Source organism: Seriola dumerili, unplaced genomic scaffold (assembly GCF_002260705.1).
Source record: "Seriola dumerili isolate Sdu_G_001 unplaced genomic scaffold, Sdu_1.0 BDQW01000169.1, whole genome shotgun sequence".
In the NCBI taxonomy this organism is placed as follows: domain Eukaryota; kingdom Metazoa; phylum Chordata; class Actinopteri; order Carangiformes; family Carangidae; genus Seriola; species Seriola dumerili.
In genome coordinates this window covers 5,150,600-5,163,759 of record NW_019174424.1, presented here as the reverse complement: position 1 = coordinate 5,163,759, position 13,160 = coordinate 5,150,600, and the positions used below count along the sequence as shown (strand labels likewise).

At 45.2% G+C, this 13,160-nt stretch overlaps 2 protein-coding genes and 1 pseudogene across 3 annotated transcripts in view; 2 read left to right on the top strand and 1 right to left on the bottom strand.

Annotated features, from left to right (window-relative positions):
- LOC111227078 (potassium channel subfamily T member 2-like) overlaps window positions 1–7,059 on the top strand; it is a 35,257-nt gene extending 28,198 nt beyond the window's left edge. The window contains exons 17-29 of one of the 2 annotated variants that reach the window (XM_022752464.1): window positions 243–278; window positions 330–512; window positions 616–746; window positions 825–997; window positions 1,441–1,512; window positions 1,700–1,834; window positions 1,953–2,064; window positions 2,890–2,991; window positions 3,107–3,190; window positions 3,272–3,400; window positions 4,228–4,573; window positions 5,289–5,373; window positions 5,485–7,059. In XM_022752464.1, coding sequence (XP_022608185.1) covers window positions 243–278; window positions 330–512; window positions 616–746; window positions 825–997; window positions 1,441–1,512; window positions 1,700–1,834; window positions 1,953–2,064; window positions 2,890–2,991; window positions 3,107–3,190; window positions 3,272–3,400; window positions 4,228–4,573; window positions 5,289–5,373; window positions 5,485–5,602 — 1,706 coding nt within the window. In that variant the 3' untranslated portion in view covers window positions 5,603–7,059. The remainder of the gene's footprint in view (window positions 1–242; window positions 279–329; window positions 513–615; window positions 747–824; window positions 998–1,440; window positions 1,513–1,699; window positions 1,835–1,952; window positions 2,065–2,889; window positions 2,992–3,106; window positions 3,191–3,271; window positions 3,401–4,227; window positions 4,574–5,288; window positions 5,374–5,484) is intronic. The other variant, XM_022752465.1, reaches the window with a different exon arrangement.
- Window positions 7,060–7,854: 795 nt separating this feature from the next.
- On the top strand, window positions 7,855–9,790 carry LOC111227286 (annotated as a pseudogene).
- Window positions 9,791–9,958: 168 nt separating this feature from the next.
- On the bottom strand, window positions 9,959–12,741 carry LOC111227206 (tripartite motif-containing protein 35-like). The gene is made up of 6 exons (XM_022752638.1): window positions 12,142–12,741; window positions 11,731–11,826; window positions 10,968–11,198; window positions 10,864–10,886; window positions 10,659–10,777; window positions 9,959–10,518 (listed from the first exon to the last, which is right to left on the bottom strand). The coding sequence occupies exons 1-6, from the start codon at window positions 12,679–12,681 to the stop codon at window positions 9,959–9,961; spliced, it is 1,569 nt and encodes a 522-aa protein (XP_022608359.1). The 5' UTR covers window positions 12,682–12,741.
- Window positions 12,742–13,160: the final 419 nt, after the last annotated feature.

The window sequence follows — 13,160 nt, the reverse complement described above, 5'->3', positions numbered from 1 at the left end:
TTAACATTTATCTGATTATAAGTCACACTTGATAAGAGCAACTGCCAAATGAACCGAAATGTCAGATACGGTGGTTCTACAAACACACCACCTGCTGGACAACAATGAAACTGCCAAGCTCACTGCTTTTCAAAGCTCTCACTGCTGTATGGGTTTCTGTGCAGATGCACCATGCATTGTCTTTGAACTGTTTGCTCCATCTCTGCCTTGATAATCGCTGTGGTTTTGTGTGTATGTTTCAGGCACAGTGGCCATCGACCTGCAGGACTCAAGCGACAGCAGCCCGGAAGGCCAGGACCCGGGGAGCACGGGGCTGGGCAGCGGAAGAGGGAGCAGGAGCAGCTCCAGGACGGAGGTGGGGGGCGCTAACACCTTGGCCCTGCCTGCCATGGGAGACTCAGCCGAGGAGCGACGGCACAGCATCGCCCCCGTCCTGGAGCTGGTAGATGGAGTCAACAACCCCACCTTTGACCTGCTGGGAGACCAATCAGAGGACGAGGCAGGAGAGGAGGGCAAGGAGGACTGCGACAGGGACGAGAGTGCCCACTGGTGGGGCCGACAGTGCGAGTACGTAGTGAGGATGCTGTTTGAATGTTGACATGTGAGCTTATTCAGAGGTAACTGTGGGCTTGTGCCGCAGGTGGGTGAAGGGGTACCCGCTGAACTCTCCGTACATCGGCAGCTCTCCTGCACTGTGCCACCTCCTTCAAGAAAAGATGCCTTTCTGCTGCCTGCGTATGGACAAGGTATGGGATTTAAATGTCATGCTGTCTTTATTTGACAAATTCACATCGCCGTCACCTTCTGCTCTCTGTCTCTCCTAGGCTTGTCACCACATCCCTTTTGAGGATGCCCGCTCCTACGGCTTCAAAAACAAATTGATCATCGTGTCTGCGGAGAGCGCAGGGAACGGTCTCTACAACTTCATCGTGCCTCTGCGGGCCTACTACCGACCCAGGAAGGAGCTCAACCCCATTGTGCTGCTGCTGGAGAGCGTGTAAGGACACATGTGATGTGTCGAATGATGGTAAAACAGGTTACTCCTTAAATAGCCACTGGAGGAGAAGATCTGAGCTATTAGAGTTCACAGTAAACATGATTTGTGAAATGGTGAATGCTTTCAGGACAAGGCGCTCCACAACCCCGCCTGTGTCGTGTGTTTTTTTTTTTTGTAGCTGGTACACAAGCGCAGTCAGCCAAATGAGAGTGGAATCCAATAAAAAAAGCAATAAAATGCTGAGTCACTCCAGCGTAGTGCTGATATTTTCAGCTTTCTCTGAAGGCAGTTTGGCTGTGTTGTATTTCTCAGGCTGACTGAGGTCAGGCTGGGGGTTGTGGGGGGTCTCTCTCTGTGTTTCTCTGTTTGTCTCTCTTCATCATGGCATGTGTGCATCTCTACTGGTGAGACTCTCAAGCCCATTTGTGTTTTGATTGGTTCAGACCTGAAGCAGACTTCCTGGAGGCAATCTGTTGGTTCCCCATGGTGTTCTACACAGTGGGCTCCATCGACAAGTAAGAAAAACCAAAGCCATAGGCTATTTCCATTTCCATTTGTCTTCCTCTTTTTCATCTGCTACTATTTCCTTAGTCTTTATTCATTCAGGTGCTTTTTCGCCTCCCAAATGACATAGATTTCTCTTTGAGTTATCCTTCCTGCCCTTCAACACGGTCCTATGCTTTCTCATCTCACTCCCTCCAGTCTGGACAGTTTGCTTCGATGTGGGGTGACTTTTGCCGACACCATGGTGGTGGTTGACAAAGAGAGCTCCATGATTGCAGAGGAGGACTACATGGCTGATGCAAAGACCATCGTCAATGTCCAGACCCTCTTCAGGTCTGCTTTGCCCAAACTTGCTCTGCAATCTCACACATTGGCTTAGAGTGAGTTGGTTTTTTTTTTGGTTTTTTTTTTTGTTATCCATTATCTCTGTGCTTCTTCTTCTTCCTCTCAGACTATTCCCAGCTCTTAGTATCATCACGGAGCTCACGCACCCAGCCAACATGCGCTTCATGCAGTTCAAAGTCAAAGACCATTACTCTCTGGCTCTGTCCAAACTGGAAAAGGTAAAAGCTTCACACCCTCACACCTCCACTTCATTTCTCCCTCATTTCCTTCAGAGGTCGTAATGGTAGAACAATGAGGAGAAACTCAACAGACCGTATTGCATTATGAAAGAGTGGATTTAGACATACGTACATCCATTGAAGGGCAGCTCATGATGCTTTGTTTTAATGTGATAAGCTGCACAGATCTTTTGTCACATCTACAGTAAAGTTTCCAGAGAACATTTGTAACTGATTATAGCCTTTGTGCCTTTTGTTCTTTACACCGCACTGCTACTTGCCTTTTTAAATGACTGCTGTTCACTGTGTGGCAGCTAATGAATTCCCCCCGCAGGCATCAATAACATTTATCAACAAATCAGTAAATTAGTCTCTGCTTGACACCACATCTTAAAACGAATTTCGATCTGGCATTAGCATTATTATGAGATGACTGTTTGTGAAGTTTCTAGCAGTGTTTCCTCACAGCAGGAATGACCTTTGCTGGATATCCAGCCTTTCCCTCGCATGATCATGATCATTACATTAATATGCAGGTCAAATGTAGTGGGAACGCTGACCAGGATATAAGAATAAAAGTATTACCTTCAGCCCAGTGTATTCTGGGACAGACTTGAGCCATTGACTTTGTAAATTAATTTTAAAATGAAAAAATACACTGTTGATGAAGCTTACAACACATCGTCTCTACTATCTCTGTTACATCATCTCATCTCTTCAAGGGCTAGTGTAATCCGTGTATGTATGTGTGTCTGTGTGTGTGTGTGTGTTCGGTTGTGCGTGCGTGCGTGCGTGCGTGCATGTGTGTGTGCGATTGCTCTGCAGAAGGAAAGGGAGAAAGGGTCCAACCTGGTGTTTATGTTCCGCCTGCCCTTCGCTGCAGGGAAGGTGTTCAGTGTCAGCATGCTGGACACTCTGCTCTACCAGGTATCTCAAAGATTCCTCCCACTGAATAACAAAAAGAAATGCTTCTCCTCAGTGTTGCAAAAAACGCCAAATGTGATCTATTCTTGCCGACTTGTTTGCTGTGCTGTCCCTCCAGTCATTTGTGAAGGACTACATGATCTCCATCACCAGGCTGCTGCTGGGTTTAGACTCCATGCCCGGCTCAGGTTTCCTCTGTGCAGTAAGTAGCTGAGCACAAATTCAGTCTGTGCGGACAGCCAAGTGCCTCTGAGGCTGATGATTGTTTTGTTTGTTTTTCTAGATGAAAATCACAGAGGATGACTTGTGGATCCGCACCTACGGCAGGCTCTACCAGAAACTGTGCTCCTCGACTGGAGACATACCCATCGGCATCTACCGGACAGAGGCCCACAAGCTTCCGGTCTCTGAGGTCAGCTGCTGTTCTGATCTAGTTTTCAGATTTGCGGCCAAAAATCAATGGATTGAAGTCACTGGACTGGCTGAGAAAACTAAACAGGACATCTATAAAGCCCTGGTAGACCCCTAGCGGCTATAATGTTCATTACACCAACAAAAAGAAGGAGTTAGAGAAAGAAAAGTAAAAAACACTGACAATTTTTGTTAAACTTAACTAGCAGAAGGGCTACAAATATAAAGAGATTAAAGTCCACATGGTTCCTTAAATTCCCTATTGTTAATATATTAAACTAAACACACTCTCAAAAGATTTTCTCTTTGCTCCCAGTTACTAAAATGTCTCTCTTTCATTGACTACAATAACATTTCTGTACGTCCCCTTATAAGGTTCGTTTAAATAGAGTCATTTCTCCAAATGCTGATTGAATTTGTCCATGTTTTGCCAACAAATGGATGCAGAGCTATGAAGACACAGTCAGGTCTTAGTTTTGACATGTGAAACAGAGGAGCTCCACAGGCTGCAACAGTAAAAAAACAAATGCACAGTCATATCATATATTAAGCATGGTGCAGTGGCGATTAACAGTTCATTCATTTCTTAAAGAAAAACCAGGGGTGCGATGGTTCTTTTGGACTCTTCAGTATATGCAGCAGAGTGTATCTTGTTCATCATTCATTTCTACTGTGATAAGAAAGTATTAATTCCTCTTCATTGTGAGAAATCAGAGTCAGTACTGGTGAAGAATTTAATAAAATCTGTGTGATAACAGGTTGATTACACCACGTGAGGAAATGAAAGGTTTGTGTATGTGAATATGCGGTTATATGTGTGTGTCTCAGTCCCAGGTATCCATCACAGTGGAGGACTACGAGGACACCAGAGAACCCAGAGAGCCCCTGTTGTCCCGGACCAGCGCACACCGTAACTCCACCTCCTCGGAGCCCATCTCCACCTCCTCCCACTCCTCCGACCACCCGCTGCTCCGGAGGAAGAGCATGCAGTGGGCACGGCGGCTGAGCAGGAAGGGAGGTCGGGGCTCCAGCGGGGCCAAGGGGGGTCCGGGGAGTGCGGCAGAGAGGATCAGCCAGCAGAGACTGACCTTGTTCAGGCGCTCGGAGAGGCAGGAACTCAACGCCCTAGTGCGAACGAGGATGAAACATTTGGGCCTTTCTCCAACTGGATTCAGTAAGTCTGTGCCACTCCGCTCCTGACCTCAAGTACAGAACTACTGTTACTAGTTACCATACAAATGAATATTTACATAAGTAACACACAATAAGGTTATAAAAACACAATGCCTCATTAAAAATTAGACCAACCATTGTGGCTTATGGCCCCTTTGGCCCTTACAAAAAAGCAGTGTCTGGTTGGCTGGACTCCTTGTTTCATTTCAGATGTCAAAGAGGTTAAATTCTTCAATGTTTAAGATCCAAAAATCCAGCAAAATAATACATAACTGTGTATAAAGGAGTTAAGACTTGCTCCACCTTAACCAGCTGCAATAATAAAATGCTATACGTATATTAATGTATCAGTACTAACTATCTAATAAAGTTATAAAAAAAATAACATGCCATTCATAGGACACATTTTTCTTTTTCTTTTGGTACATGAAAACATTTGAATCTTTATTTGTAATGGAGTATTTCTACATCGTTGTATTGGTGCTTTAACTTAAGTGAAGGATCTGAGTGCCTCCTCCCCCACTGTTTGTTTACTGTCTGTTACTCTCTATGTATTCTGCCTGTTTCCATTTTTATCTAAATTTGTCTTCCTGTCTCATGACTCACTGTAACGTAGCCTCTATTCTGTTTGTAGAGCACGGATGTAGCACAGCCTGCTGTATATCCTGTGCCTATTTTATTTCCTGCCCCACTCACCTCTCTTCTTCCTGTGTCAGATGGGATGACAGACCAAGGGAACAGACTGTCGTACATCCTTATCAACCCTTCTCCAGATACCAGACTGGAGCTTCACGATGTCGTGTGAGTACACAAACATAAATGTAATTGATAGCGCTGTAAAATGAGCACAGTGTGAAAACTATAAAACATTACAGGATGCTGTTTGCTGCCCTGTCTGTGCCCCATCTGCAGATACCTGATTAGACCAGATCCCCTCTCTCTGGTACCCAATCAGGGGAGCAACAGGAAGTGCAATGCCGGGCTCTCAGAGAGCCACAGGTTCGATACGCAGGACAGCACCCATCTGTGAGAGACTTAAAAAAAAAAAGAAAAAGAAAAAAAAAAAGACAAATATACTGTCATACTGTCAAACCACTGCCAGAGAGAGGAGACACAACAACACACTCTTGAGGGAGAAGCAGAAATAAAGAACTGGTTCTACGGAGTGGAATGCAGCCCGATGGCACATGGCCTTCATATTTTCCTCCACATTCAGTCTAGTTGAACTCAGAGGTGCCGGACATGCATGGACCTTTTCTATAACGATTGGGAATGTTTTATTTATGCACCTTCCTATTTTCAAAGCGGAGAGCTGCGGACACAGAAGTGCATTTAATGAAAAACTGTATGTATTTATATCTGTGTACGTGCATGTTATGTACTGCATCATGTATGTGCGGCGTGTATGTATGCGTGTACTGTATGTATCTGCAGGTGCGTGAACGAATGTGTACATGTGCTTATGGATCAAGAGCAAGACACTGCCAATTTTATGCGGACAGCCAAAGGAATCTGCTGCCAAATGAAAGTCAAGGGATGTATTTTTTGTGTCCTTCTCCTTGTTGTAGGCATGTTTCGTCACACTTAATGTTGTTTGGCGTATCTGGAAGTGACGCTACAGTGCAGACATCCTGTGAGGTTTTCTCTTTTTTTTTATATTTATTTATTTTTTATTTGGTCTTCATAAAGCCCTTTTGAAACTGTGTACCTGTCGCTTACACCCTCAAACACACACATTAATTTTACGCTCACCAGCAGTGGAGGAACCCAAAGAGCACCGGTTTCAACGATGGAGAAAATCAGACAGCGAGCACACATGGTCAGTGCAGGGCATTTTTTCTTAAAGTCCCGCTTTCTCTGCTTCTGCCAGTCGGTGTGAGCCGCCCAGCCACCAGCTTGCTTTTGCTGACATGCATGTTAGAGATGCAGGGGATGGACAAAATAATATACCGTGACATAATAGCCCTGCAACAAATACAGTACAACCTTTGTAAAGCTTATAATTGAACCTTTTTGAGAGTCAGAAATGTGTTGATCCAACCTGTTATAAGCTTTACAAGTAAATATTTGCCGTATTTATTGCACATTGCTATAAATATCCACTTTAACAAGTAATTAGTTTGTTATTTTAGTATAGACATATATATTATAATTTGGGATTCAATCAGAAAAAATCTTGTTTTTCTAAAAACAAGTGAAAAATGTGCCAGTAGAGTGAAATCATTCTGCTTGTTTATCTTATGTCATAGATTTTCAATTGTTTAAAGAAACATGAGATTTCAATATGCTACAGTATTATTGATATTACAGTGAATCACTTGTTAGGGTGGACATTTATGCCATTTGTTTACCAAGGATTTGCAAGCCTCTGTAAATCTTTTGTCAGAAGTTCTGAACGGGCCGTTTCGCACAGAAACGGTGCAGCCATGTGGTGGGAGCGCTAACCGGCGCCCCTGCCAAACACCACTGCTGTAGCTTCAGTGCCATTAAAACAGATGGAAATATGTACATATTAAAGTCAGTCATTATAGCTTGTCATTGCTTTATTGCTGTTTTGGTGTCAATTTGTGCAGCTGTATAGCGGAATCTTCTCACAACCACTTCAAGCATTAGATTCATGGCATCATGTACCGATTGGCACATGTAAAACCACTTGACATCAAAGGAGTCACATTGTTTTATTTCCTAAATGAATCACTTGATTATCTGATGCAGTATGTCTCCCATGTGGTTTACCGAGGTCACAGTTATTTCTGCTTCCATACATCAACACTGTGTGTGATTCACACTAAATGGCTCTAATTCATTTCCTGTAATGTCCCCCTACCTCACCAAAGATCACAGGTGTTACACCTGTGTGACTTAAATAAGTCTAACATGTCTCTTCATGTGTATACTGTTAGGTAAGATTGTGTGAACAAAACCGAGGGTGTGTTTTTAACCAGGGGTCAGCTCACTAGACATCTTTTCTGTTTGTGTTGCTTTACTCAGAGCTTTGAAAAATTGAACCATTCTCTTCATCTAGCATGTTTAAACATTATCATCATCATCATCATATTTATTTCTTTTCTTTGCTGCCATGAGTTTGCTTTTGCCCGCTGGAAGTTTGTTTCACTTCCTTTTATGGAAAGAATTTATCGAGAACTTTTTTAATAAGAAGCGGAAGAATGAACACACTACGTGATATGAGAGTATGGGTGTGGCCAAGCTAAAGACTCAACACTGAACAGAGCCTGAATGTAAGGGCTCAGTTGGAGAAATGTGCAAAATGAGGCAGAGGAAATGGCGGTCCAAGCAGTCGGCGTGCTAATCACCGGAGCCAACAGAGGCCTGAGTCTGGGGACGGTTAAGCAAATGTGGTGGAGGCCCCCCATCCAGTGAGAAAGCTGGTTGCCTGTTGCAGGGACCCAGAAGGGCTGAGGTGAGAGTCTTAACCTCCTCTGTGCCTCAATAAGCTCAGGGAGTTGCTATGACTTACAAGAAGCAAAAATCCTGCATAGATAAAAATGAGTACAAGTGTGCGGGATTCGTTTTTGCATCATCTGGGTGATGAAACTGTTTTCTCTGTGTTTACAGGCATTTCAAACACTGGCAAAGAAGCATCCCAACATCATCCGCATCAAGCTCTGTTCCTCTGTCATATTCTATTAACCGCTCCATCCTGCTCCCAAGTCAAGGCTGGCCTCGACTCTATGAGTAGGCCTGTCTGACTATCTGCCGTTGACCGCAGCTGATGCTCCACTTTCTTTCTCTCTCTGTCAGATGCCACTGACCTTTGTGGCTTAAAACGGTTTGCCTAGCAGGTGTGCTTTCCAATGGGGACCGGGGGTCTCACCGTGCTGATTAACAATGCAGGGTGCCTGGCCAGAGGCAGCCTGCAGGACATCAGTCCTGAGGACTTGCAGAAGACCGTCAACACCAATGCCATGGGCCAAAATGAGGAAAGAGGAGGACCAAGTGTTGTAACTAGCACACAAATTGTAATACTGCATTTTTTCAAAATAAAAGAAGGAAATTGGGTGGCGCCAACCCACTATTCGGTGAAAGTTTCCAGTTCCCACCCTCCGACTTCCTCTCTTCCTCCCAGTGGTCATCATTAGAATTTTGTGCAATAGCGACGGCCAGTGAGATGTCTGAGTTTTCCAGCAGCAAAGCAGCCGTCCTCAGCATCTCCTCACTTCTGGGTTCATCAGAATCCTCATATGCCTGCTTCCCAGCCGTCTTCTATCGCATCAGCAAGATATTTATGACAGCCTGCTGTCACTGTGCCCCGCTACTCAAAGGCCTCATTTTACAGTCATCCAGGGGAACTGTTCACCCGTCACCTCAGCTGCTCTGTCACTGTTCTTTTCTCTGCTCCCTCCTTTTCCTCCCACTCCTCTGCTCGCAGGACTGTTTGAACACACTGAGACACTGACACTCTGCGCTCCAGAGGAGCTGTAGAAGGATGAGATCCTGTTTTCTGAGCTGCACCCTGGCCACGTACACACTGACAAGGGTAGGCAGGAGGTGAGTCAGCAAGTTTCCACTGACCTCACTGGTTCATCCCTGAAGTATATACAGTGAAACAATGTGGAGGAACCAGAGTTGACTCTGAATGTTTACTTTATTAACTGAGAAGCACAATATTGACGTCATGTTGTATTTCACACACAATGATTAAATGTTTATACAGTGACTGTGTGATTTCTGAAAATAGCAAAGAAACAGCTGCAATATATGTGCTAGAATCACAGTCATAAAATGTCATCTTCAAATCCAGTCCACCAGGATCACAGGATTACAGCCTCCAGTATCTCCCTAATTTTCTTATTCTGCTTTGTGAAATAAACGGGCGCTCATGCAGACACGTGAAAGCTGCATTAGAATATTGATCGGCGTAAAATGGACATGTAATGCAGGACTGGCTTCTTTTACTCAAGCATTTAGCTTCAAGTTGGTTTTAAGCCTTTAGACTTTGCTGTGTCTTTGCGCTCATAATTCTCCCATGACTCTGCTTTGCCACCGCTTTTTATATGCTTCTTAGTTTTTTAACTAACAGTGAGATGAATTCGAGTCCTGTGCGAGTCTTCATAGTTGTGTGTTTGTGACCACCAGGGGGAGATTGATGCTCAGGAGAGTGTGTGCTGGGGATGCTGAGCTTGATGTCCTCCCTGACTGAGAAGCAGATGGAGCCCTTGTGGATTATAAAGGCAGGTCCATCCCCTGGAAGCTTTAAACAGCTGCTTTGTGCTTCGTTAACTGCAGTCAATCACTAAATGAACCCCTGTGAAATAAGCCAATCATTATTCTAATCACTCAGTCGATGGTTATTTTACACACCGACATCATCTGCTTAAACGATTTGATACTCATGCATTTATGTTCTCTGTAAGGTTTTCTCAAATCACCACGTCGCACTGTTCCACACAGCCACTTTGACGGGGCAGATCTTGAGGGGTTTGGGGTTATTCCCATTGATGTTGGCTCCGGGGCAGAAGAAGGGGTACATCTTCTCAGTGAAGAAGTCGTTGAAGGTGTAGATGGGCATCATGCTGACCGGGTTGGAGAAGATCACCTCTCCGGAGTCGTAGTCCAGCTGCACCCGGACACGGGTCAGCTCCCCCTCCGGGTGAAGCGGGGTGCTGGGCCTCGTCATGGCCGAGTACTCGCCCTCGTAGTGCGAGATCATCCAAAAGCCGCCCTCGGGACAGCCTGAAATGCGGCCTTTCCTATCGATGGACTTCTTGACCACCCCGAGCATCCAGTCCACCTTGTCGCCAACCTCCACTTCCCAGGCGTGGCGGCCCGAGGTGAAGCCCTCTGAGCCCAGCACAAACACAAAGTGGCCAAAACGTTCAGGATTGTCCGGGAGCTGCTTCAGGGATCCGCTGTTGGCCACGCTGGTCAGGTCTGAGGAGAGAGACAACCAAGAGTAGGCAGTGTTGGGGTCCAGGGTGATGGGTGCTAAAAGGAAAAGAGAAAAAAACAGATGAAGGAAAGCGGATGATTTCCTCTCAAAATTCAAGGCACATCTCTAAAAAGGGCTCCACAATCAAAAGCAACGATATCAGATTTCACACACACACAGCCTGTTGAGTGCTTACTGTACTGAACCAGCTCCACCATCTTCTCCCACACGTGGTACTTGAGGGAACTGACGTATTTGGCCACATTCATAAGAGCACCTGACACTTTTTCTGGATCCTTCTGTGGGATCTGTGCCCTGAGAAGAGAATGCCATGCAGGAGTATAACTAGAAAGCTCAATCTACAATAAAGTAGATACTGCAGAAGATTAAACGTTTCTTACCTTTTCTTCGTATTAGCATAATTCTGAAATCAAAAGAGATAGTTTTACAACCGCTGCAAGGTCAGACGAATTCAGAGAGAGGAAAACATTTCGAATCCTCTCACCTGAAGGAAGAGAGCATCACTGGACGCGATCTCGTTCTCAATGGCAATGACGGCGTGAGAGAAGGTGAGGATGTCTCTGGTGATGCTGTCGGACTTCTTCTTCACCAGCTCCCTCTTCTCCTCGTCCTCCTGCTGCAGAGAGGCCAGTCGGGCCGCCTCCTCCCTCTGCAGAAACTCACGGAGCTGCTCAAACTCCTCCTTGATCTCCTTCTCTGTGGCCTGAGTCTGGTTCTAGCAGACGTGGGTCAACAGGAAAATACACTGAATGTAAAAAAAAGCCTTGTCTGTGTCGGCTTCTGTTTATCTACATCTCCTTTGGGATTGTCAAAATAAGAGCAATAAGGTCATTACTTTTGGATTACTTGGATTTATTTTTAGATTATGTCTTGAAATCTTGATTAAACGTATTCCCTGTCCATACAATGAGAAGAAAATAATCATAATATCATATATCCCTAATACAACCCTTTTAGGATTCTGTGGGTTCCATTATTTATCTCTGAAAGCATCACTATGATATATCTCTTGGACTCAGTTCATTCTTGTACCAAACACTAAATCAAAAATCCTGTAGCTTCAAAAAAAAAAAAACAAAAAAAAAAACATCTCCACCCAAACTGTGACCTTAAAGGCACCCTAAAGGGAAACTATGCGGCTTTTATAACACCTTGGCTGACATGTTTATACACTAACAGTGGGCGGCTCAACTTCAGTGATCATGCAGATCCTCTAGTGTTTCATGGATCTTTGTGTTTATTGATACCTTGATGTGGACAGTTGTGTCATCACACTCCTGCTTGGCCTCATACAGGTGACGCAGGTTCTTCTTCAGAGGAATCAGCTCTTTCTTCAGCTCTGCCTGAGGGGTGAGGGCAGAGAACGTGTCAAAATGTCACAGAATGTTCATCCTAGAAACTGGCAGCTGAAAATGATCCTAACATCATCTTGATGACACTGAGCCTGAAATGGGAAGTGTTTCTGATGTTCCTGACTTTGCACAGCTACTAAGAAGGGATGTCAAGTATAACCACTTTTCTGAGTTTCAGAGCAGTGATGTGAAATTTTAAAAAGTGGATTATAATGGTTAAATCCCTCAGTGCATCTCAATTAATAACTGTAAGCAGGTAGTCTTTTTAAAACCCTGAGGGACTGCAGACAGACAATAGCAGATTACCTTGAGGTCCTGCGCTCCCTCTTCTAAGGGACACACTCTGTGTCCCTGGTGCTTCTTGGAGGTGTGACACACACAGCACAAGACCTCAAAGTCATCTAGACAGAAGAGTTTGAGAACCTCCCCGTGTGTGGTGCACTTCGCCTCCACCATCCCTGCTTCCTCCCCTGTCCACCCGGCCACCGTCCCAGCTGGGGACGTCTTGCGCTCCTGCTCCCTCAGGAAGGTGTCGGCCACGTTCTTCAGGGCCAGGCTGACTGTGGGCTCTGTCAGGGAGCATTTCCTCCTGCAGACGGGACACTCGCGTCTGGCTTTCTTCTTGTTCCAGAACTGCTGCAGGCAGGCCCGGCAGAAGCTGTGGCTGCACTTGAGCACCACAGGTTCCTTGAAGATCTCACAGCAAACAGGACAGGACAGTTCCTCTTCCAGCATGGAGCCTGAGCGCGAGGAAACAGCCCGTGGCCGAAGGGCTAAAGCTACCTTGGGACTCTGGAGGAAAGAAAGTTTCCCAGGTTGAGAGGAAGCTCGAGGGCGCAACGCCATGGCAGGTTCCTGTTGGCGGGAGACTGCTTTTAAAGCTGTGGTTGTTCTGTTCCTGAAAGAGCACTCTGTTAGGAAGGAGAAGTACTCCTCTCTGACTGTAGTCCACAGAGTAATCTGAAGACAGTTTATGAGCAACCAGGGTTATAGATCAGCTGGGACTTGAAGAACTGGTTTACTTCCCTTGTAGTAAATACAGGACATGTCATCAACCCTTATCTGCAAGCCACACCAGGGCTCTGTGAAGCAGGACTCCAGCTGAGTCAAGAGGGATGTTTTTCTTCTTCACAGAAGAAAGTGTGCTGCGGAAGTGCTCTGGCAGTTTCTAGTCTATTTTTGAGTGACAAGAAGAGCAGATGCAGGAGGTAGAAGCTGGGTATAGTAGGGCACTGGTGATTTTACAGAATTCAAAACAGCTGCATAAAACTCTGCTGTTGCACATTTATAATCTAAAAATACTACAAAAACTATTTTGTGTTGAA

What these genes read in the sequence shown, in the direction of transcription:
- LOC111227206 (XM_022752638.1), bottom strand. Translation starts at nt 12,681, where the DNA reads ATGGCGTTGCGCCCTCGAGCTTCCTCTCAACCTGGGAAACTTTCTTTC. An exon ending in AGGGAGCGCAGGACCTCAAG is followed by an intron (nt 11,827 to 12,141) that starts GTAATCTGCTAT and finishes CTCACCCCTCAG; the next exon opens with GCAGAGCTGAAGAAAGAGCT. An exon ending in GGTGGAGCTGGTTCAGTACA is followed by an intron (nt 10,519 to 10,658) that starts GTAAGCACTCAA and finishes TTTTCCTTTTAG; the next exon opens with CACCCATCACCCTGGACCCC.